The 25,859-nt window shown below is 35.3% G+C and overlaps 3 protein-coding genes across 4 annotated transcripts; 1 reads left to right on the top strand and 2 right to left on the bottom strand.

Annotated features, from left to right (window-relative positions):
* The first annotated feature begins 4,560 nt into the window (after positions 1-4,560).
* Positions 4,561-9,849, top strand: LOC140979323 (SWR1-complex protein 4-like). Of its 2 annotated transcripts, none has more exons than XM_073444673.1 (17): positions 4,561-4,764; positions 4,851-4,940; positions 5,014-5,079; positions 5,165-5,224; positions 5,340-5,396; positions 6,124-6,253; positions 6,397-6,464; positions 6,600-6,692; positions 6,790-6,837; positions 7,108-7,278; positions 7,539-7,649; positions 8,110-8,205; positions 8,983-9,057; positions 9,167-9,227; positions 9,370-9,404; positions 9,490-9,590; positions 9,712-9,849. In XM_073444673.1, the coding sequence occupies exons 1-16, from the start codon at positions 4,654-4,656 to the stop codon at positions 9,565-9,567; spliced, it is 1,350 nt and encodes a 449-aa protein (XP_073300774.1). In that variant the 5' UTR covers positions 4,561-4,653; the 3' UTR covers positions 9,568-9,590; positions 9,712-9,849. The 2 variants fall into 2 exon arrangements, with proteins under 2 accessions (XP_073300774.1, XP_073300773.1); XM_073444672.1 differs by having other exon boundaries at positions 9,490-9,594.
* Positions 9,752-10,641, bottom strand: LOC140979324 (nifU-like protein 1, chloroplastic). Its single transcript, XM_073444675.1, has 3 exons — positions 10,271-10,641; positions 10,066-10,202; positions 9,752-10,002 (listed from the first exon to the last, which is right to left on the bottom strand). The coding sequence occupies exons 1-3, from the start codon at positions 10,527-10,529 to the stop codon at positions 9,814-9,816; spliced, it is 585 nt and encodes a 194-aa protein (XP_073300776.1). The 5' UTR covers positions 10,530-10,641; the 3' UTR covers positions 9,752-9,813.
* Positions 10,642-20,216: 9,575 nt separating this feature from the next.
* LOC140978900 (uncharacterized) lies at positions 20,217-21,374 on the bottom strand. Its single transcript, XM_073444139.1, has 2 exons — positions 20,932-21,374; positions 20,217-20,625 (listed from the first exon to the last, which is right to left on the bottom strand). Exons 1-2 carry the CDS (start codon positions 21,372-21,374, stop codon positions 20,217-20,219), a joined length of 852 nt encoding a protein of 283 aa, XP_073300240.1.
* Positions 21,375-25,859: the final 4,485 nt, after the last annotated feature.

Here is a 25,859-nt window from a genome sequence, read left to right as displayed (position 1 = left end):
AAAGGAAATTGGAGAAGAAGGGCAACATAGCCACGTAGACGAGGCCCTCATCTTACTGGACAAACAACCCTAGGGGCCTCCCCAAGAGATCGGCTCCATCTCGGGGAGTTATAAACATTATTACTAGAGGGTCCACAGATGAGATTCCAACAAGGCTCGAAAATCGAGCAGTAGAAGGATGATAAATGCAGAGATCAATGATAGAAAGGCATGAACCAAGACAACGATAACATTCGGACCTGAAGACATATGGGGAGTGTCCGACCCGCACAATGATGCATTGGTCTCTGAGCGATGCTAACTAATTACGAAGTGGCTCGAGTATTTATTAATTCGGGCAGCTTGGTTAATGTATTGTTTCAAAGAGGCTATGGATAAGATGGACTTGGGTAAGTATAAGATGGAGCCTGTTGTCACGATCTTGTTTAGATTCACGTTACATGCTATTAATCTCGTTGGGATGATCAATTTACCTCTCTCTCTTAGGGAAGGAGACACCAGGAAGACGTGAATCATTAGTTTTATCATAGTGGAGGAAAGCTTCTCCTATAATGAAATTCTGGGCCGACCTGCCATGGCAGTAGCTTTAGCCCTTCATAAAAAAATTAAGTTCCATGTTGTAAGAGCAGTACGTAGGAGAAGTGGCTCGAATGTGTTATGTCAAAGAAGTGCGAGTAGAGCATAAGACAGCTAAAAATGATCATCCAAGCCAGCACACACAACAAGAGCATGATCACTTAAATCTGAAAATGGTCGCCAAATTATAGGAATAAAATAGAAAAAATGAGATGGCATTTCCAACGTTAATTAATTAATGTGAAAAAAATTGATTGAGAGAATTCAAAATTAAAAAAAAAACTTTGTGTCAAGGATTGAATTCCAAAATAAAAATTAAGGGACTGATTTATAAGAAAATATTTTGTGCAAAGGATTTATCTATAAGAACTTCTTGAAAATAAGCTGCAGGGATTTTGTTATAATATCCTCTTTAAATAAATATATTTAGGGGGTGTATTCAATCTAAAAATTGTAATTACTTTCAATGACTGGTAGATTTTAAATGTCTAGAGGTATCCAATCTAGACTTTTATAAACTCCATAGAAATCTTGTAGTATCCAAATTAGATTTTTGTAGAGTTAAAAACTCACGTGATATTCAAACTTAACTTTTCGAAACTCTATATAAATCAAGTGGTATCCAAACTTTCAATAAATTTTATGGTGCTAGGCTATCACCGGGGCGGAGTTCTATAGCTCATATATATGATAAGGAAAAATGGATTCACAATCTCTACTTTCCACTTTAGTTGTTATAATGATTCTATATTCAATATAATAATAAGTCAAATCGAGACCACATTTTATATTAAACTTTATTCTCTCTTCATTAACTTATTCACATAGACATATGTATTGATAAACTTATATTCAAAACTTCCGGTTGGTGTGTGTGTGTGTGTTTACAGATATTTAAAAAAGTTGATACTGGAACTTTTGAAAATAAGTTTATCAATTCATCTTGTTCGAAAGCTTCTGTCATGCTTTATCATTCACTTGTTTAATTTATAGGGATTATATTTTCTGCTTCAGATCTTTTCTCATCTTTTTGTGAATAGTTAGTAAAATTTATATGCATGTTTATGTATTTATTTTCTATCTTATGCATATTTAAGTGATATCATCAATGAGAGATTCACAAGCTAAATACAATGTATGGACGACTGAATAAAATAATAAATTATTAAAACTCATATTTGAGACTGCAACACAAGGATTGCATGATAGGAGTGGAGTATATAACAAAAAAACATAGAAACAAAAATACTTCCCACTCTAAACAAAAAATTGTGTGTAAAGAATTTCACATAATATCAAAATCGTTTAAAATGGTTCAAACAGAGGTATGACAAATATTGTAAGCTTATATGTCATAACTCCGGTTTTGGATGGGATCTCCTGAGACGAAGAAACTCATGGCTCCTAAAGAAATATGGGGTGATTATTTAAAGGTTAGAGTTTTCTAGTTAAAATTAAAATAATAAAATTTACATTTATAATTAGAATTATAATTAGTTTTAACACTTTTTTTTTTACAATCTCACCCGAAACATGAACATTGTTGAACATATATTTTTGAGGATTATGAAGATTTGAGAATTGCAATTGGTAATGGAATTACTAGAGGAAAATACTCTATTATGATGATACTGATGCGAGAATATTAGAGTTGGAAGGAAACATGGGTGCTAATTTGTTAGATGATTACGTGTTTGATTACACTACTGGTGTATTCATACAGAGTGATAGGCAAGAATCTTCATATCATCCTTTATTTGTTGAGGACTCTGCTCCACCATTACCCTCTCAACCCATAAGTTCAGAGGTACTTCCTGAAACTAGAAAACGAGATAGGATTGCACTTGAAGCGAAATCAAGTACATTTCAGAATACTGACCAAGATGTTATGTATACGCTCTCTCACACTCTTGAGAAAGTGGCTTCTAAAATAGAACCAATCGGAAATGTGGGTGAAGGTTGTTGGGATGCTATCAAGGAGGTCCCAAAGTTGGATGATCATACTCGATAAAAAAAGTGCTTGATTTGTTTAATTCCAGATCAAAGAATTTTGATTTCTCGAAAATGACAATTGAAGAACGTTTAGGATGGATAGACTATAAACTGAATGGAATAAGTGTAGTTTAAGGAATTGATTAGTAATTTTTTTATTGTGTTGAAATTTTTGTTCGAATTATTTTGATTTGTTTTCCAAGGATTGAACTAGCAATGAACATTTGACTTTTGGATTATTTCTAATTTGAAAGTTTCTAGAGTTGTTTGTTAATTACATCTTGTTTTGGTTACAAGTTGAATGATTTTTCATAAATGATTGGATTTTTTCAATTATAATTATAATTTATTGTTTGATGTCAGATCATTTATTTAAATGTAAATATATATGTGGATGAAGTAGAAAAACAAATGGAAGAAGAGAAATTCGAAGAAAAAGTACACGAAATTGTTAGGTTTTTATTGATGGAATTTTTTAAGATCCTCTGTGTGTTGATTGAGCATATAGCTAATATGAGTCGCGAACATGTCCATTGTCCCTTAAGTAGACGACCGATAACTTCTAGTGGATATGATTATATTCATAGAATATTAAAAGAGGATTCAATACACTTTCGAGAAATTTATAGAATATACCCTCAATGTATTTTTAAAATTGCGTAACATTCCTAGAGAAAAAACACTCTTACAGGATACTAGGTACAATTGTATTGAAGAAACGCTTATCATTTTTTTTGCTCGTTTTTTGTCAGAATACTCGATACTCTTTGATTCGTAAAGCATTTCATCGATCACAATATAATTCTGCCAAACTTTAACAAGGTGTTGAGAACATTAAAATAGCATTGTAGCATATATGATGGTGAAACCTGGATCTGCAGTGTCAGAAAGAATAAAAGAGAATACAAGATTTTTTCCATACTTTTAAACTAAGTAATGAAATTATTTTTATTACTATTACTATTATTGTTATTGATTTATTAATATTGCTGGATTGTATTGGAGCTATTGGCCACAGCCATATCCCACCAATGGTACCTGGACATGATACAAATTTTTATCTTAATCGTCACATAATGATTTCTCAAAATGTTATAGCAGCTTGTAACTTCGATTTAGAATTTATATGTGCTCAGTGGGTGGGAGAGATCTACTCATGATTCAAATGTTTTGACAGACGCTTTATCAAAAAATAATACCTTAAAGTGTCACAAGGTATATATGTATTTGGTTCTATATGTTACTTGCATATTTATATAATTTTTTATTTTTGAATATTATATATGTTTTTTTAGTATTGGTCATTTGATTTTACAAATATGATTTGATAGGTAAATTTTTTTTAGTGGAGGATGGATATCTGATCGGCGTCGATTTTTTGCTCCATTTCGAGGTGTGCATTATCATCTCCAAGAATTCATTGCTAAGGTCATCACCTTGAAAATGCAAAAGAGTTGTTCAATCTTCGTCATGTTTTCTTGAGGAACGTCACTAAGAAGATATTTGATATATTTAAATCATGGTTCAAAATATTCAAAACAGCTCCTCTATTTGCATATACAACACAAGTCAAGCTTGTATTGGCTTGTGACGCATTACACAATTTTCTTCGTCATGAGTGTCTTTCTGATGGATTTTCAGTTGAACCAGATAATGAAGCTTCACCATCCTCATCAGAACAAGTGTATGAATATGATGGCTTTGATAAATTATTTGATACTCAAGAACAACGACGAGCAAATGTCAATGCGTAGAGAGATACAATAACGAATCAAATGTGGAGCGATATTGATCATATTGTTAATAATGAACCTTAGATTTTTTTTATAAAAGAATATATCACATGTTTGTTTTCAGTATTTTTATTATTTATTTATTAGATATTGATAAATAAATTATTATGTATATCACTATACAATTTATAAAAATATTGACATATATAATTAATCAATCTATACATTCATTCATCGTTTTCGGAAAAATAACCCAACGTAACTTTTGAAATACACTCATCTGTGTTGAGCCTTGTTCGAAGCCAATTCCAATCACTCCCCAAGAAAATTTCTGAATTGTGGGTTCGAAGCAATGGATGCTAAAGACATCTTGGGGTTGCCCAAGAGTGCATTGCCATCACAAGAAAAGAAGTCCAAGGCTCCCAGAGAATCTCAGAGAAAACCTGATGGCATTTCACGCGAGGTTTCTTTCGAATTTTCTTATCTATTTTTCTTCCAATACATGAATGTAATGTGTTTTCATCTGTTGAATGGAATGCAATGCCGTAGGTTTACGCTCTTACAGGGGGGCTGGCGCCTTTGATGCCCGCCGTTGATTTTAATCAATTGAAACGAAAAGCGCAACCCGAAAACGAGAAGGTTCACGTGCTTTCTGTTCTAGATATAAGTTTCTTGGATTTCTTTTTATTTATATGCTTGGAGTTTTCTTCAGATCACATGGCAATGGCTTCCTTTTACGAATTCTGCTAGGAAAGACGACTTGCAGCTCTATCATTGGGTGTGTTTCACTTGATTTTAGGATTGAATTTCGGAATTTTACGACTTGCGAGATAACTCAAGTGTTTGCTGTTTATTGTTTATAGGTTAGAGTTGTGAATGGTGTCCCACCAACGGGTGATTATTCATTTTCAAAGTTTAATAAGGTACACCAAAACATTCTATCTTCCACGTGATAAACATCTCTCCACGGATAAATTTGGCCTCTGACTCTGTGTTCCTATATTCATCAACTGACTTTTCTGAACTGATGTATTGCAGTCGGTTGATGTAATAAAGTACACCAACGAGGAGTACGAGAAGTGCTTGACTGATCCTGTATGGATTTAGATTTGACTTCTCACATTATACTGCAAAATATTTTGGTTCTTTAATTATGGACAAATGGCTGCTCTTTTGTATTTGGTTCAGATTTCAGATCAATGAATCAATTTGTACAGAGTAATTTTGTTATCCCACCTCTTTTACTTCAATTTTTGTAAATATCATAATAAATTTAAGCTATTATGAGAAACTACGCTGATTAGTATGGATACTCGTTGATTATTTGTTGTTCCGATAACATAGTTTCACTATTTGGATTAGAAAATGTTATATGTAACATATGTAATATTGTTTAACAGTATTGATATTTTTTGTAAGATCAACTGAAAATGCTATCTCTACTATGTTAAAGAGTAATACTCCCTGAAAGTTTTATTTTAAATGGATAAATTTTCAAATAAATTTTTGTTTAGAAATTAACTTCATTTCTGGTGATCCAAAGCAGTAAACTGACTCGATTTGGGAGGTAGTAGTAACAAATAAATGATCAAAAACATTAAAGATATGTTATTTTATGTACACACTAGAGTTAGAGGCTTACACATTCTGTTTGAATCTCAGATTGAAAGGTAGGTGGTTTTGAATATTCAATTTAACTCATGCCCTGAACTATTTGGTGTTACTGAAAGAATGTGATTAAATATGATTGATCCTTGTGCTTTTGTTGTAATGAGGTGTGTTCAAAGTTAGCTTCTTGTTATCTTACTTTGTGTTCCATTAGGTATGGACAAAGGAAGAGACAGACCAATTATTTGATATGTGTCAGCGGTTTGATCTTCGCTTCATTGTGATAGCTGATAGGTTCCTTTCATCAAAAACTGTGGAGGAATTGAAGAATCGCTATTACAGTGGTATTTTACTGTTTTACATAATTGATATCGCTGTTGGATTACCTGAAGTGAGCATATAAATATAGAGCAACTAATCGTTTTGTTTTTTAATCATGTGATCTTTAAGAAGTTTCTGATGCTTATCTTGCATTCCATTTGTATAGTATCTCGAGCTATTATGATTGCTAGGGCTCCATCTCTAGGTGATGTCGCGGGACATCCTCTTGTTAAGGTCTCGAAGCTTTTCTTGTATCCCTGCACCCCTATTACAGAGTTACACTATCACTCTCTTGCTTTGTGTAAATGTATGATCATCCGGCATTACTATCTTGGTCTCCTTGAAACATCAGCCTTTCCGATGATATAGGAACCATACAACAAGTCCCAAGAAATTGAGCGCAAGCGTGCATTGTCTTTGGTACTTTCTCACACAAAGCAGCAAGAGCGAAGAGATGTTGAGGTGACTCTTGGTTTTATATCTTGGTGACACAACAATGATCCTACAAGTATTTGTTTATCTTTTCTGAGTGTTTTCTCTCAACTTTTGGCATCTTTAGGTTCTTGCTGAAGCGAAGAGAATATCTGAGGCTCGGAAGACAATAAAGGTTAGACCCTCACCCCTTCATTTACGGAATAATATCTAATTCACAAAAATTAAATATTATGGAGGTAGTAGGATTCCTGTAAGTTTTGCATAAAATCATCATTTGTTTGATTGATCCTCAGCCCTCTTAAATATTAATGTACTGAATGAGAATCAGCCAAAGAGCACTCCAGGATCAGACCTACCAATTACTAGTCTTTCAAATTGCCTGCCTTTACCATCCTTCATTTGTTATTTACTATACATAGGTGATTTCATTCTTGTTCTTCAGGCTTCCAGAGAGCCAGAATTGCCAGTTATTTCAGATACTGGACTGGTTGGTACTGATATGGCTACTGTTGCTGCTGATAATGTTTCCCCTTCTATGGATCCCCAGTTTCCCTCTTCTATGGCCACAAATCCAGTGGCAGAAATTGCTTCAGTTATCTCTTCTCTTCGCATGGTAGGCTTGAATTAGATAAAGTTTGTGATTCATCATCATCTTCCTGTTCTCTTTTTGGTGGCATTCATTTTTAGCTTCTTAAGTTATTGATGCCTATCACTTTTGCTGCTCTATGTTTTGTGTATAAAATTGTTGGAGGCCATAATCCACTCATGAACGATGGAATTCTTTTACTCTTTTTTCCATTTCTTTACATAGCACTGGACATCAGTTTTTGATACAAGAGGGTTATACTGGTTGCTGATTAATGAATTATGCAGATGCGTGTCTACTTAAGATCATATGCACATGAGCAAATGGTGCAAGCTGCAAGTTCATCAGCAGGACTTAGGACTATTAAGCGGGTCGAGCAGACTTTGCAGGACCTTGGGGTTTGCTTTCTTTTTCCTGAACACTAGCACATTTATATGCACCTTTCTGTTATGGTTTGATGTTGTAAAAGTTTTAGGTAGTGGAAATGTAAAATCGACTTCTCTTTTTTGTTATTTGCTTACAACTTGGAAAGCATTCTGTAGAAGAACTTATTTTTAACTTATTAAAGGGCAAGATTTATAAGTTTTTGATGACTAAATGTTATGCATGAACATCTATGATCAAAGAGCTTATTTACTCTCAAGGGGAAATGATATTTGAAAGATCCAAATTCTATTTTTACATTTTAGATCCATTCAATTTTCTCTGTCTTAAAGTTGTCTGATATAAATTATGGGCTTTGATTGTTCATTCTTTTACTTGAAAGTTGGAACGGTATAATGTTGGTTAATTTTAATGGTTTCTGCTAACTGTATTTATTCCACTATATGGTTGAATCATCTGTCTGTTCCTTTCTAGGTGAATTTAAAACCGAGAGTTACCACAAAGGCTGTATGCTCGGAGCATCTTGAACTAAGAAAGGAAATATTGAGTCTATTGAATCTTCAGAAACAGGTTGGTTTTCCCATTGCTTACTTTATCTTTTGTGTGCTCTAAATTTTGTTTGCTTCACTTAAGCATATTATGTCTGATATGATATCAAATCTACCCCATATTATCATTGCATCCTATATTATCATGGCATAGGATGTCTTTATTTTGGTGTCTTAGGACCTGTTTGTTATACTGAATGGAAAAAGGTACTTTGGAATGTAACAAGAATAGGAATGGAATGATAGGTATATTCCATTCAAATGATTGATTAAAAAAAATGAAACATGAATGGAATGAAATTACAAATAATTTCTTAATTAAATATTGTAATAATTATTATTTAACAATTATTTTATTTTGTTATATAATTTTATATTATTATTAAAATTGGTAATTAAGTTATTATTTTAATTATTAATATTATGATCATTATTTTATATATATATAAATGATAGTGATTTGTTTGATAATATTATTATTTTCGTGATTATTATTTTGGTATTTTAATTTTTGTAACTAAAATTGTAATAAAATATTATTATTATTACCACGAAAATTAAATGATATTCAAGCATGGACAGGCAGCGGTTGAATTTCTGTAGAAAAATTCTTAACAGATACTCATGTTTTGAGTTTCAAACATTTTGTATTGCTTGTTCATGAAATGTCAGAAGTTGCAAAATCTTGCTCCATCGTTGAAGAAGGAACATGTCTTTTGACTTCTGGCCGTGTGTGTGTGTGTGTGTGTGTGTGGGCATTATTATCTATTTCACAACCTTCATCTTTCCCAATTATCAGTTGCTATACAAGGAAGCAGAAGGATCATCATATCGTGATTGTGCATATGCTGAAACTCCTGGTACACCACCTAAGGTTGGAATTTAAACTTATATGCTTTGTATATGTAATATACCGTTCCTTGTTACAACTTTACCATGTTCTGACAATGACCAAGCATAACGTACTGTTATAACATAAACAGCGTTCACAGCGAGCTACAGATCTTGATCGGACTTTTACACCTGATCCTACAAGTTTTTTAGGTAATATTAACCTATAGTGAACTTAAAAATGCCACAACTATTTCGTCAGCCAACTCTTTACTTTTTGTGGTTTATGTTGCCTCATTGTTTTAATGATCATGGTGCGCTTCTAACTTCGTATTGGAACTTGATTGGATTTCAGGTGAAAGATATGGCAAAAGGGATCAAAAGCGTAAGGTGCGCTTGTCATTGTTTTTGTTTCTTTTCAACAAATCGATAGCAATTTGGTTATACTGGCATTTATTTATTTTATAATCTGAAGTGGACTGGGAGATTAGCTGAAGCTCCATCATCACCTGCTCAATCCAAAAGGCCAAGGAAGTTCAAGGCCTCGGATTAATGATATGCATCAGATATATATATGTGAGTCATTCACTGGACCTTTGTCTATGTTTACCGAACTATATCACTCAAATGTCAAGTGGAGCGCTGTTATATTTATATCTTTTTACAATTAAGTGTTATATTTGGTCTTTGTTTGCAGGATGATGATTGGGAGCCAACACTTTTGATGATATTTGGTGTAGAAAAATGTATTATATTTATTGCTATAATCATAAAAATGACACCGAATGTATGCATGAAACTATGTAATGAAATGAACATTGAGAACGTCTGGAAATCTCTCTTTGATGGCAGCTTGAATTCCAGATCCAATGGTGGGGGGGCCGATATACTTGACGAGACAATCCCCACCGACAATGGATATTACTTGTACACTTCCCCCATAGTTGTCAATAGCCGGCCTCAAAATGTCCAGATGAGCGTTCACCGACTGCAAAGCAACCAAACACGTCAATCAAACAACAAACTAGTTCAAAGCAATAAACAAACTGACATCAACGGTTGCCGCCTGGCCCTGGGATTCGTCTACTTGGGAGATATCCTTGATGGCGTCCCCAAATTTTTCCTTGAGAACCCTTTCCACGCCCATTTTCATGGTGGTTGTTGAGCTAGGACAGCTTCCACATGCCCCTGTTCCATTTCTCCATCGTTATCAAACAGATTTATGATATATTGATTAAAAACAAAAATAAGGGTACCTTGAAGCTTGAGCGAGACGATGCCGTCATCAACCGATACGACGTCGATGTTACCACCGTCTGCGATGAGGTAGGGGCGGACATCATCCAGAACCTTGTCCACGTTTTGTGCGTTGAGGTCCAAGTGCTCGGCTGAGTACAATCCCGATTTAACAACACGTCGACTGAATTTGAGAGAGAGCGATGAGGATGATACTTGAATTCTGGAGTTTGGGGAAAAGGGTGGGATTATCTGAGAGTACAAGGACGCCATCGTCATCGGTGAGATTTGGCTGATGATGAGATATATATATTCAAATCAGCGGTTTGAAAATGAATTAGGGTCGGCGATGATTTCCCCAATTTCTTTTCCTGTCTCTAGCGTCTCCGCACCACATACATCTTTTTATAGTTCCATTTTTATTTAAAATTTGACATTTTTAAAAGTAAAAATTTATAGTAAAAAGTAAAATCTCAAATCCATAAAATTTATCAAACTATACACTTTATAAAATTTTTTCACTACTCAATTGTGTTTTGCTTCACACATTGAGAGACCTATTTATAGAATTTTTTTGAAAATAATCCAAAAATAAATACTTCATTACACACATCATCACACACTAATTTTCAATATTAATAACTCTTATTTTCAACATTCAAATATTCAAACTCTTATTTTTCGAAAAATTTTCTTATTTCCTCCTGTCGCTGCATTCCTTAAGCATGCCTAGAGGACCAGTCATCAGAAGCTTCTTTTCCAACGGCCACACAACGGTTTCCCTTTTAACTTTTGAGTTTCTCCACATCAACATTTCTCATGGCCAATAACTAATGCTTAACTACTCCTCAATATCCCCGTTGACTAGCCAACTTGGAAGACACCTAATCAACAATTCTCCTCCTTGTCTTCAAGATGGCTGCTCTCCATTCCTTTTTGCAATGTTAACTCCATTCCACATCTTACACCAAGTCAAGGCAATGCTTGAACGTGGCATGTGCTAATGGCTTTGTTAACATATCTGCTGGATTCTTTTCAGTGGATATTTTTTCCACTTTCACCTCTCCTTTTGAGATGATGTCTATAACAAAATGTAGTTTTACATCTATATGTTTTGACCTCTCATGATACACTTGATGTTTAGTCAAGTTTAAGGCACTTTGGTTGTAACAATACACTACAACCTACTCTTGTGTTATCCCAAACTTCGTTGTTATTCCCTTAAATCATTAGGCTTCCTTGATAGCTTATGTCACAACCATATATTTAGCTTCCGTTGTGGATAAATCAACCTTAGGTTAGAGTGTTGCCTTCCAGCTTATAGCTGTTCCAAACACCGTGAATATAAAACTAGTTAAAGATTTTCTTGTATCCAAGTTCAATATGAGTCTACGAAGCCTTCAACTGGATTTATTACACCTTCTTGCTTTCTGAACATTAGTCCCAAGTTTGGTTTCCCTTTAATATACCTTAGGACTCATTTTAGAGCCTCCCAGTGCTTATGTCCTGGATTAGACATGAATCTGAAGACCACGATTATTGTATAGGCAAGATGTGGACGGCTGCATACCATTACATACATGATACTACCAACTGCACTTGCATATGATATCTTGTTCATGCATTCACTTTTTGCCTCATCTGATGGGGATTGAGTGCATGAGAGTTTGTGGTATTGTCCAAGTCTTTTGAGATGATGTCTATAACAAAATGTAGTTTTACATCTATATGCTTTGACCTCTCATGATACACTTGATGTTTAGTCAAGTTTAAGGTACTTTGGTTGTCACAATACACTACAACCTACTCTTGTGTTATCCCAAACTCCGTTGTTATTCCCTTAAATCATTAGGCTTCCTTGATAGCTTTTGTCACAGCCATATATTTAGCTTCCGTTGTGGATAAATCAACCTTAGATTGGAGTGTTGCCTTCTAGCATATAGCTGTTCCAAACACCGTGAATATATAACTAGTTAAAGATTTTCTTGTATCCAAATTCCCTACACAGTATGAGTCCACGAAGTCTTCAACTGGATTTATTACACCTTCTTGCTTTTTGAACATTATTCCCAAGTTTGGTTTCCCTTTAACATACCTTAGGACTCATTTTAGAGCCTCTCAGTGCTTATGTCTTGGATTAGACATGAATCTGCAGACCACGATTATTGTATAGGCGAGATGTGGACGGCTGCATACCATTACATACATGATACTACCAACTGCACTTGCATACGGTATCTTGTGCATGCATTCAATTTCTGCCTCATCTGTTGGGGATTGAGTGCATGAGAGTTTGTGGTGCTGTCCAAGTGGGGTAGCCATTGGTTTAGATTCATTCTTATTGAATCTTTGAAGTACTTTCTCTAGATAGGAAACTTGGCTCAGAAACAAATTCACATCGTCTCTACTTCTTTTTATTTTCATCCCAAGGATTTTCTTTGCCTCTCGTAGATCTTTCATTTCAAATTCCGAGTTTAACTAATCTTTAGAGTTTGAATATCCTTCTTGCTATTACTTGCGACGAGCATATCATCAACATATAATAGCAAGAAGGTGCTGACTTGATCCCCTCTATTTTTGAAATATACACAACTATCAAAGTTGCTCCTGGAGAATTCTAATTTTATCATGTATTCATTAAATCTCTTATACCAATGTCTAGGGCTCTGTTTTAGTCCATAAAGTGATCTCTTCAATAGACACACTTTATATTTATTCTCTTTTGTGACAAAACCATCGGGTGGTCCATGTAGATGACTTCTTCCAATTCTCCGTGAAGGAATGCGGTTTTGACGTCTAGTTGTTCCAGTTCTAAGTCCAATTGAGTTACTACAGCAAGCATCAACCTGATTGAAGGATGTTTCACAACAGGGGAGTAAATCTCATTGAAATCTATTCATCCCTCTGTAAGTATCCTTTGGCAACCAACCTGGCTTTGTACTGCATACTTTCTGTTTTGGTAACTCCTTCTTTTAGTTTGTAAATTCACTTGTAGCCCAACGTTCTTTGTCCTTTTGGCTTAGGTTGTGGTTCTTTATGAGTGAATTTATCTCTTCATTCATAGCCTCCAACAAACTTTTTTTTCTTCTACAAGTCACGAGTTCCTTGAATGATAAGGGTTCATAAGTATCTATCTGTTCTGCTACATGCAAAGCATACCAGGTCAAGTCTGCAAAACCTAGCCTTTCAGGGGGTTTAACTTCTCTTCTCTTTCTGTCTCGGGCCAGGGCGTAGTTCCTTAAATCATCTTCAGATTGATTATGATCCACCGACTTATCCGAGTGCTTGAATGAATGATTCAAGCCTTCAATTTCTGGTTGTAGAGTTGATTGTGACAGCTCCACCTCAACTTGTGAGTTATATTGTTGCTCTTTCTCAGATTTTGCCTTTCTTCCTTTTGACCATATCCCATTTCGGTTTCCACAAAGGCGACATCTCTAGTGTTGAAGCACCTTGGGCCGTTTGGTTCCATGTTCCACACTTTATACCCTTTTACCCCTTCGGGGTAACCCATAAAAATGCATTTTAGTGCCTTTGGTTCTAATTTATCTTGTTTAATATGAGAACAAGCCAGAAAACCAAAGAATCTAAGCACTGAGTAGTATGTTGGAACATCATTCCACATTTCCATTGGTGTCTTGAAATTGATTGCACTTGAGGGACAAAGGTTTATCAAGTAACATACTGTAGTTACAACTTGTCCCCAAATTGACTTTGGCAAATTTAGCATTCAGAATCATGCACCTTACTCTTTCCAATATTGTGCGATTTAATCTTTCTGCCATGCTATTTTTGCTGTTGAGTTCCAACAACATTTTTGTGCCTTGTAATTCCACGAGACCTGCAAAGTTCTTGAAACTGATCTGAAAGATATTCCAGGACATTGTCAGTCCGTAAATGTTTAAGTTTTGTCCCTTGTTTATTTTCAATTTCCAGCAACCATCCCTCAAATTTAATGAAGGCTTCATCTTTAGTTTTTAGGACATACACGCAAGACCTTCTAGAGTAATCATCTATGATAGACATGAAATATCTTCCATCCCCATGTGTTTCTGTTTTTTAGGGACCCCATAGATCAGAATGATCATAGTCAAAGGGCTTTCTTGTGTTATATTTGCCTACACCGAAGTGGGAGCTTTTAGACTTCCCTAAAACACAGTATTTACAAAAGTCTACGCACTGTATCTTATCCCCACATAGTAAATTTTGTTTATATTTAGTTCCACTAAACCTCTCTCACTTACATGACCTAGTATTTGATGCCATAGATTTGACCTGTCTAGTGTTTTCTGTACAACCTCAGTCCCTCCCACTATAGTTCTACCTAGTAGAATGTACAATGATTGTTTTTTCAGTGCTTTTATTATTACCATATAACCTTTGCATACTTTTAAGAGACCATTTTAGAATTAAATGAATAGCCATTAGAGTCAAATGTACCAAGAGAGAGTAAGTTTTGTTTTAGTTCTGGTACATACCTTACTTGGCAATGCACAAGGTTTCTATCCATCATGTGTCCTCAATGCAATGCTTCCAATTCCTTGGGCTTTACACATCTTATTGTTTCTTAAGAGAACTAATCCCTCATCTGCTCTTGTTAAATCTTGAAACCAAGTTTTTGTAGGGCACATGTGGAATGAGCATCCAGCGTCTAATATCCACTCATTGCTAGGATTCTTATTTGCTATTACCAAAGCTTTCGTGGAATCATATCCTTCAGAGGTAACAACTGCCACTGCTTCATATCTTGGCTTATCTTGGGGCCTATTTTTCCTTTCTGGGCAATCTCTTTGGAAGTGTCCTTCCTTGTGGCATTGAAAACACTTAAATCTTGATTTTCTCTTTGACCTTGATCTGTCTCTTGATCCCTTATATGTTTCCTTTTTTGATCTGCCACGGGCCATAAGAACATCCCCTGTTTGTTCACTTTGGTTGCTTTGTTTTCTTTGTAGTTCCTTGGCTTGTACAACATATTGTACTTCTTCTAGAGTGATGGTTTGTTCTCTCCCATATAACATAGCATCCCTGATCACCTATGCTTCTCCCTTCCCTAATCTTAAATGAGTATAGACGTTTTTCATATAGATTCGGTTTGCCAAAGAGTTAGTCATATATAATTGTTCCAATTTCAGCCACATGGCAGAAGCTGACTTCTCCTTAGCTACTTTTCGTAGTGGTCTATATCCAAGACATAGGATGATGGCACTTTGTGCTTTCAGAGCATCTTCGGTCCTGGCCTTTCCCGTATCAGTGCTCAAAGATTCATCCCATGTTGCAAGAGCCCCAATCAAACCTTGTTGAATCAAGATTGCACGTATCTTGATCCGACACAAGCCAAAATCAATTTTCCCGGTGAATTTCTCAATATCGTACTTCATTGAACTCATCGTGTTGTTCGTTTCCCATTGATAGCACCACTTGTTGGATCAATCCACTATCAACGATTTTGAATGAACATATCAACTCCTCTACTTGTTGTGTACTGCTACTACACAAGTGATCGAGACCAGTTTCCTTTGAATTCACTATGACTTGTATGTATGCACATTGAATACACACACACGTCCTGAGTAGATTATGTGACAACAAGCAAATCGAAAACAAAGGCACAACACATAACTTGGTTCACACAATGTGGCTTACATCAATGGGAGAGCAGCGATCTTTATTAATAATCCAAGAGAAGAGTCAATTACAAATACATGCCAAAGAAAGGAATTACAGACCAGATTTCCCTTCAATCTGTCTTCGAATCCTTAAGCATGCCTAGAGGACCAGTCACCAGAAGCTTCTTTTCCAACTGCCACACCATTACAAGAAAAATGATTTTCCGTAGCACGTCATCAAAAACGTGCATTAAAAGCACTCTGCGAATATTACTTTTAACGGCGTGCACCCATATGTGCGCTGTTAATATTGTTGCACTTGACAGAAATAACGACGTGCATTAAAAACACGCTGCGGATAGTACTATCCGCAGCATGCATTTATGTGTGCTGTTAATAAATTATATAAACGACAGCGTGTAGTTATATGTGAGCTGTTAATAACCTATGCAATTTTCGCAGCGCACAATAAAGGCACGCCGTTAATAGTATTATTAACAGCGTGCATGTTTATGTGCGCTGTTATATTGTAAATCATTTTTTTTAAAAAAATCGTGTCTAGACATTAACGGCATACATTAATCGCAAGCCGTCAATATTATTATTCACGCCATGCATATTAGCAAGCTGCGGAAAAATGGGCGCCCAACGCAGTTTTTTAAATTAGCGACGGTTTTATTAAAACCGTCGCTATATTTAGCGACGATTGCAGTTAAACAGTCGCAACTTTTAAATTTACGACGGTTTTACTTAAACCGTCGCTATATTTAACAACGGTTTAGCATTCACCGTTGCTATATTTAGCGACGATTTTAACAAACCGTCGCTAAATTTAAATTAGCGACATTTTAATAAAACACCGTCGCTAATAAAACCGTCACTAAATTTAAATTAGCGACAATTTAATAAAACACTGTCGCTATTAGCAACGATATTAACTCAACTGTCGCTAATAGCCGTATTACCAATGTCGCTAATAGCGATGGTTATAGCGACGGTTTAAATAAAAAACTATCGCTAGCGACGTTTGTACCAAAAACTGTCGCAAATTGTCTATAAATATCCGTATTTCCGATAAATTTTACTCACACCACTTCACAACACTTAAAATTTTTCTCTCTTAGACGATTTTAGTTCGATTTAGGGTATTTTTTTTTCGTTTTAGTTTTTGATTAATTTTTAAGTGTTAGTTAAAATCATGAGTATTGTTAGCATATTTAAATTGTAAGTTTTTTTTAAAAATTTATTAAATTATAAAAGTAATTTTTTTATTTTAACAAAAAGTTTAGCGACAGATTATGTACACTGTCGTTAAAATTAGCGACGGATTACGTATACCATTAATTAACTGTCGCTAAATTAGCGACAAAACCGTTGCTAATTAGCGACGGCTTTGTGAAAAACCGTCGCTAATTTTAGATGCGTTTATGAATATGAATGGCGTACATTGTATGCTGTGGATAATTGTATTAACGGCGTGCATATGCATGTCACGGATAATAGTATTAATAGCGTGCACATGTACGCCGCGGATAATCTTGAACTTTCAACAGCTTGTAGTTGTGCAGCGTGCAATGTGCGCCGCAGAAACAGAATTTGCACGCTGCGAAAAGCTATTTTTGCTGTAGTGCACAATGGTTTCCTTTTTATCTTGTGAGTTTGTCCCCATCAACCTACAACCGGTGATAGCATGTCACATTGGTTATGGCCAATAACTAATTCTTAACTGTTTCTCACTTACCTCGTTGACTAGCCAGCTTGGAAGACACCTAATCAAAAATTATTATTATTAATAATATTATTTTCAGAGCGGGTTCGAGATTGGGGATAGTAAATCTCTGAACCAAAAAAAATCGAGGATACTAATCCCGTTATGAGTTTTCCTCGCTATACCTCGAACCTTTGGGGAAAATTGTCATCTCTAACCTATTATGAAATGAACTTATAGAAATAGAATCGAAAACCATGCATGAGACTTTCATCTCACGTGATCCCCTGACCAACTCCAGTTCGTATAAAAGCAAGCCCTAAACGAAAAACGTCACCCATGTAAATTTATATAATGCATGTTCACATGTAAGTTTTATAGAACATTACATATACATTCATTTAAAAAAAATCATAAACTGATTTACAAATTTAGAATATATTATTGTCCTGAATCAATATATATTTTAACCTCTACAATCTGTATAAATTATTACATAAATATTGATAAAGAAATCTAGATATGACTTAAGAAAGGATAAATATATCATTTTTTCTTTTCAAGTAATTAATCGACGTTATTCAAGGATTATATAGAATTATAAAAAAATTTGTACAATTTCACCATAAATCGGAGTCCCAAACAAATTTGGTAGATAATCACACAAAGTTTTCCAAAAAACTCAAAGACATCAACATCCAGGGACATGGCCATGATTCAAAATTACTTAGGGCTGTCTCCGTCCTATAATGTATTTAATAAACTAAATAATTAACTAAAATATTTAAAATAAAAAAAATGTAACATTGAATTCATGAAAACATAGAACATTAATATTTAATATATTCAAAAACATAGAGCTAAAACAATACTGAAGTTGTGCTCTTCGATTCTTCTTAGAATAAAACTCATTAATTATTAAATCGTTATCAATTTTTTCAATCAAATCTCGTTCGATGTAGATTATCATAGAATCTCTGAAAAACTCTGCTTCCATCTTGTTATGAAGAACTGTTTAACAAGTTTCATTGCTGAAAATGCTCGTTCCGTTGTTGCTTTAGAAACGAGGAGAGTTAAAACAAGACGAATCAACCCGTCAATTAAATAAATATATCAAATTCGATAAATAAGTAAACGAAGTAGATAATAATGTATAAATCACCGGTCAATCAAATCGTAGATTCCTGACTTATTTGTCTCAATTAGTCTTCGACATAATATAGAAATAGTTGATAAATTCTGAAATCTTTCAGGGCAAGCAACATCAAGTTTATAGTGATCCCATTGCATTCTCAAGTGATGCAAATCTTGTGAATCGAAATCATGATAATAGAATTTCTCAGCAAGTCTATAGATATGATCAATATTAAGAAGTTTAAAGTTTTCTTTAGATTCCAAAGCACAACTAAGTTTAAGAAGTTAAACTACCTCATCCTTCAATATATTATTAAGCTATTCAACTTGAAAATCTATTGCAGCTGTAAACACATCAAATCGATAGTGGTACTTTTCACGACCCAAGGACGGGGTTAGTCGACACCGACGTTGCTCTCAAATTTATATTCGAAAACAACAAGCCTCAGAAGTACAAAATTCATAAACCAATCTTTTATTCATAATACTGAATATTCAATGTCTGATACAAAGTCAAATGACTAATGTTTTACATCGGAAATGTAAAACCAAATACACAATGTCTTAACAGATGCAGTGGAAATAAAACATAAATCAGAACTGATAAACAGCGGTCTTCTTCACCAGTCCCAGAATTGAATCTACTCTTCTTCTTCTAACTTTTCTTCCTCGTTCTTATCTGAGATGGGTTTGGTGGGTGAGTGATATGGTTGTCACTCAGTAAGCGGAGGCGGGAATAACTCTCAGTTTCAAAACCATTTTCAACAGAAACCGTGATACAATAATGTACAGAAAACTCTTATTTTTAGAACATGAATAAGTATTCAGGAATCAGTAATCAGGAATCAGTATTCACCACAGAAATCAGGAATTTAACAAGTAAGCAAGCACTGAGCACGTTAGTGAATTTCATGGCTAAACTGATATCAATCTCCTATATGTTCTCTCCTCTGAGGGGTGAGGCCAGTAATCAGTAATCAGTAATTTTCAGAATATATATTCCTACCATTAGTTCACTAGGTTTCAGTGGTTCAAAAATCAGAGATCAGAAATATATATGCTTTTGCTTCAAAACAGGAAATATCAAACTGATTTCAAGATATTTATACATGAGAACACTTACCGTAATTTGCTAGAAAGTTTCGGTTGAAGTCTACTGGAATCTGGTTGCTCTTGCTACTGGATTTTACAGCTCGAACAAGGCACTCTCTTAGCTCGAAAATTCAAGTGATAACTCAAGATTTGTGTAGCACCAATTTCAGAGATTGAGGGTGTTATCTATAAGCCAAATTCTGACTGTTGGACTCCCTATTAATAGCCATAATCTTCCATGATGTGCCATTAACAGTCTTTATTCCATGTTAAATGCTTCAGTTACAAGTTCTAATCTGAATCAGTAGCTAGCTGCTGGAATCTCGCTACTGAACTTCTTCTGGTGCTGGATTCTATCTGATGGAAAAATACCAGCTTCTAAAAATTAGTTGCTGCTGGGTTTATTAGCTTTTGCTGAAATGCTAACTACTGCTGGAATTTCAGGTTCTCACAGTACTCAACTGTGATTGAATCATTTTGTTGAAAAGCACGGCCTGTACCAGAATTATAACGAGCTTCCATGTGAGGTATCTCAATGTCATACTTGACACAAAATTCTTTCACATGACTAAGTAGGATATCAAATCCTTCTTCTCTCAAAGTACGAATCAAAGTTTTTGTCGTTGAAACATAATCCATAGCACTTAAAATATCTAGAGATTTCTCTTCCAATGCTCGACAAAGCAAATTTGTTATCCCCATTATCTTATGCATCAAGTGTAATATGAATATGAAATCAAAAGACTTTATAGCAATCAATGCACCACTAGCTTCAACACGAATGGAATTAGAAGTTCCATCATTCACCATATTTTCTAACACGGTAATCACAAAGCTATACATATCAATCATGCTACAAAGTGAGCCGAAATTATAACTCCAACGAGTCTTTCCAGGTCGTAATAAATTTCCAATTTGATTACATCATCTACTTGTATCACGTTCACCAGTAGCTACCATATGCGCAACTTCAATTTTTTGATCAGAATGTAAATCATCGTGCCATTTAGGAGATGCATTGATGAGATTCCAAATGGAATTCAATTTTGAAAAGAATAATCAAATGGATACCTCTTTTTAAGCAACTGCAGTTAATGCTAGTTGAAGCCGATGAGTAAAACAATGTACATAATATGCACACGAGCAATCTTTCAATAAAAGGGCCTGCAATCCATTCCAATAACCACGCGTACTGCTAGCACCATCATGTCCCTGCCCACGCATGTCGTGGATATGCAAGTCATAACGACCAAGTGCATCAGATATTTCTTTCTTAAGTCTTGCAACAATTGTATTTGTCACGTGTACGATGGAAAATAACCGCCCTCGTAAAAAGCCTTCAATATCCACAAATCTTGATACAATAGCCATATGCTCCTTGTTAGATGCATCTTTCGCTTCATCAACTAAAATGCAGAATTTTGCATCCCCAATTCCTTTACGAATCTTGGCTCTTAATTGGTTGGAAATGATATTCAAGACATCTTTATGAGTATTAGGTGAAGTATACTTTGCATTCTTTGGAACTTTCTCTAAGACGATGTCCTTAATACTCTTATTCAATTTTCCTATAAAATTTATCATCTAGATAAAATTTCCATGATTATTAGAAGATAGAGATTCATCATGCCCCTTAAATGCACATGTTTGCAAAGTTAGCCATCAAATGCTTTCAATAGTTGCTGTAAGCGGCAATCTGTTCTTCTTTTTTTTTTCTGAAGATTGTGCATTTATCACTTTGTCAATATGAAAAGGTATATTAATCAAATTATCAAAAATTTCCACATCATTATTATGTGGTGAAGTATTGCATCCTATACACATAAAAAATGCGCATTTATCGCCATCATTTACTCGCTTCCACTATTTGAATCCATCCATTGTAAATGTAGGATTACAAGGATGCTTATGTTCAAACAAGAAGCACGAAAAATGTGAGGCCTGGGGCCGAAGAGGACGGGGGGTGATAGCCGGTGCTTGCACGGACAATGAGCGGCTCCTGGCAGGCTTCTAGACGAAGGGAACATGAATGAACCGATATCACACCGGAAGGAGAGGGATTCCAAAACTGTTCAGGTGTGGGACTGTGCAGTTGAGGAGGGTTTAAAAGATTTGGTAAGTACTACTCATATCATGAAGGTGCTTCTTTTTTCGGTAGCTTATTAAATAAGAACTCCAAAGTTAAGCATGCTTGACTTGAGATAATTTTGGGATGGGTGACCCCCTAGAAAGTTTCCTAGGGTGCGTGTGAGTGAGGACATAAGCACGCTGGAATGACCTGTCTTGGTACAGTGAGGACAGTCGTCGAATCTGGGGCGTTACAGTTGGTATCAGAGCCGACTTCTCCTAGTACGGTGTGGTTCGGGGACGAAGCAAGCGGAAGCTGGTGGGCATGTGAGGCCCGGTGCCGAAGAGGGCGTGGGGCGATCAATTGGAATCAATATCACCTGCATCAATCACACCTAGTGAGTCTAAAGACTCAACACACCATAATCTTGATAACAAGTAATACATATACAGATAACATGCAACAGTGAAAAATACTTGTACTTAAAATATCGTTTTCATGAAGATGCAGAAATTTTAAACAAATCCATTTTCACAAACATTTTTATGATGCATAAACTTTAAATAAAAACATGTTCGTAAACATTTTCATACACTTTTCATAAACGTTTTCATATCCTCATAAACATATTCATATTCATATCATCATCAACATATACGTATTCATATTATCATCAACATATACGTATTCTTTTTTTTTTCTTTCGTTGAATTCAGATCGTTAATTGTGACTTTCGTGTTCATCTACGTCTACGTCTACGTGTTGCGCAATGGATCCATCTACATGTAACCACAGTACTGGGCGGCGGGGACACCAGCAACACTCTCACCGGTCAACTGGGCCTTGGCCTTACGTATTAACATATCATCGTATACATCTACATATTCATATCCGTATCCAAGGAAACACGATCATCGGGCTTCCATTGGGACCATAACCCTCACGATATCTCTAACATATCATTTTCACTTCCTTCAACGTTTCATATTATCATCACTTTATAAAAATCATGCATTTAATATCCTTTTCTTTTTAAAAACAAACATGCAACATATCTTTTAACGTTATCGTTTCCTCATAAAAATTCATAAAAATTTTAAAAGAAACATTTCAACATATAAAAATCCATAAATCTTTTAAATAAACATTTCAACATCATACACATTTAAAATATGCATTTAAATCTTAAACATTTAAAATAGACATTTTAACGTATTAAATCGTAACCTTATAAAATAACATTTTGACNTACATATTAACATATCATCGTATACATCTACATATTCATATCCGTATCCAAGGAAACACGATCGTCGGGCTTCCACTGGGACCATAACCCTCACGATATCTCTAACATATCATTTTCACTTCCTTCAACGTTTCATATTATCATCACTTTATAAAAATCATGCATTTAATATCTTTTTCTTTTTAAAAACAAACATGCAATATATCTTTTAACGTTATTGTTTCCTCATAAAAATTCATAAAAATTTTAAAAGAAACAATTCAACATATAAAAATCCATAAATCTTTTAAATAAACATTTCAACATCATACACATTTAAAATATGCATTTAAATCTTAAACATTTAAAATAAACATTTTAACGTATTACATCGTAACCTTATAAAATAACATTTTGACATAATAAATCGTAATCATTTAAAATTCATGTCATAAAAATTCATAAAAATTTGAAATAATCATATTAGCACATAAAACAGCATTCATGACACTGCCATGACGTTTGCTAATTTATAGGTGTAAAATGACCGTTTTATCCCTGGACGTAAAATTTAACGTTTCTGACTTTTTCTTTATTTCATTGACTCTAACATATCCCAAATAATTATTTAAGCTTACATGAATTTTCCCATATTTTTATTTAGCTTAAATCGATGACTTTTAAATTAATCTTTAAATGTGACGTATTAATGCATTTTAATCCCGAATTAAACCAAACCTTAATATAAAATTCCCAAATTCAAAACTTAGACTTATAATAATTATTTAAGCTTGAACCTAATTTTTCATAGTTTTATAAAGCTTAAAACTAGGCGTTTCAATTAACTCGTTAATTAGCGTTTTGTGAGGCGATTAAATCCAAAACTCGTTATTTTGATCCTAAATTTTAAACATCACATTTTTATTATTTATTCTACCTTTCCAAGTCATGAGCCACCCCCGTGGACCCATGGGTTCATTTTTAGCCTTTGAATTTTTGAAATAGACACCTTAACGAACACACCGAGCCATCTCCTAATTTACCGGAGCCACGCCCGAGCCACCTGAAGCCAAAACCTAGCCAACCCACCTAGGGACCCTATTGACCAATCCTAGCCCGAAAAACTAGCCTTGGCCTGCCCAAAACACTTCTGAAACTTGGCCCAAAAACCTGCATGTGTGACTCCTACCCTTCACCAAGACCCCTAGCCAACTAGGACACCTCCAGCTGGTTAACCCTCGACTCAACCTGACCCTAACCACCCTGGAACACGCCCAGACCAAGCTCAGGCCAATCCCAAGACCCGAAACCGAAGACACTTTTCAGCAGCTGGTCATGGCCCAGAAAACCCACATGCACAAGGACTCTTGTTTTCTTGCTTAGTCACCTAACCAACGGACCAGCCCTTGTACCAGCCCCTCAAGCACCCTTCTATGACCCTAAAGAGTCGACCTAGCCCAGCCCATAGCCCCCTGGCCGAGCTTTTTCTTCCCTACACCAGCAGCAAACCTGGTCCAGCCCCAGCCAAGCCAAGCCACAAGAACCCATCAACCGAGCCCTCAAGACCCCCATGTACGTGAATGGATTTCCAACTCCTGTTATTTTTTTGTGCAGCTTATTGTGCTTGTTTCTAGCCCCTTAAAATTGTATAAAACAACCCTTAATCCATACCCTAATCATGGCAGCCCCTTGAACAACATAAAACATGATTTTGGAATCAAATAACACAAGTTTAACACATATATGCACATTGTTACGAAAATAAAATTGTGTGTCATGTTTTCTTTCAAATCATGATCAAATAAATATTATGGTGTGATATATGTTTGAAAGAAAGAAATACGACGTGCCTTTGCATTTTAAACGCACGATTATTCGTTGACGATTGCGAAGAACGACGACGACAACCTTTGGCTTGAATTCCTCCTAGAACTTCCGTAATTTTCTATCAATTTGCATGTGTGTGCCGTGTGCTTGGGAAAATTTTGGTGAGGAATTATGATTGGGGCGTGAGTTTGTGAATTAATGGGGAGGGTTTATGTTAGAGTAGATGTCCTGTAAGCCAACTGTTGGCTGAGGAATTTATTGAGTCGAGTGTAATAAACAATCTTTATTTTAATATAATTTACCTTTTAATGATTTCAGTTTACTTTATCTGTATACCCATGCAATTAGCCTAGATAAAGTCCTTGATTATACTTTAATACAAATGAATCGTAATTCGATGTTGAAACTCATTTGTAAACACTGTATAATCTAAATTCGTTCTTAGTCGATTCAGCCGCCTAAAACATGGATAAAGGTCGCTTGAGCTCTAGACTAGCATCTGTGATGTTTTGTACTGCGTTTCTTGGTAAGAGCATAGAGATGTCCAAACATGCAGATGGGTAGTGATATGATGATTATACCGAACAACCCTCCCTCGGATTTTTCAAGTGGTTATCATTCATCGAGAGGATAAGTCCGTGGTTATGATTGTACACCATTAGTTCTTATGACCCGGGACAACACTGAGGCTCTATATGCTAGGGCTGTGCTTTGACTCGTTTACCGGCTCCAGGAGAGTCATCAGGTGGCGAGATTGGGTACAGTTGCAACACATATAGGAGCCAGTGCATTGTAGTCGGGGATTCACCGCTCACCTATGGGTGTGGATATCCTATGTGATCTGATGAATTAATAGTGCGTGGAATCTCTGGCCAGAGTATGAAATGTACGTTGGAGAAAGAGTTCTCCAATAGTACATGCGATGCCACTATTATACGTGTCACAT

Source organism: Primulina huaijiensis, chromosome 6 (assembly GCF_012295235.1).
Source record: "Primulina huaijiensis isolate GDHJ02 chromosome 6, ASM1229523v2, whole genome shotgun sequence".
NCBI lineage: Eukaryota > Viridiplantae > Streptophyta > Magnoliopsida > Lamiales > Gesneriaceae > Primulina > Primulina huaijiensis.
Note: the sequence above shows the minus strand (reverse complement) of the source record. Positions and strands in the feature narration are given on the sequence as shown.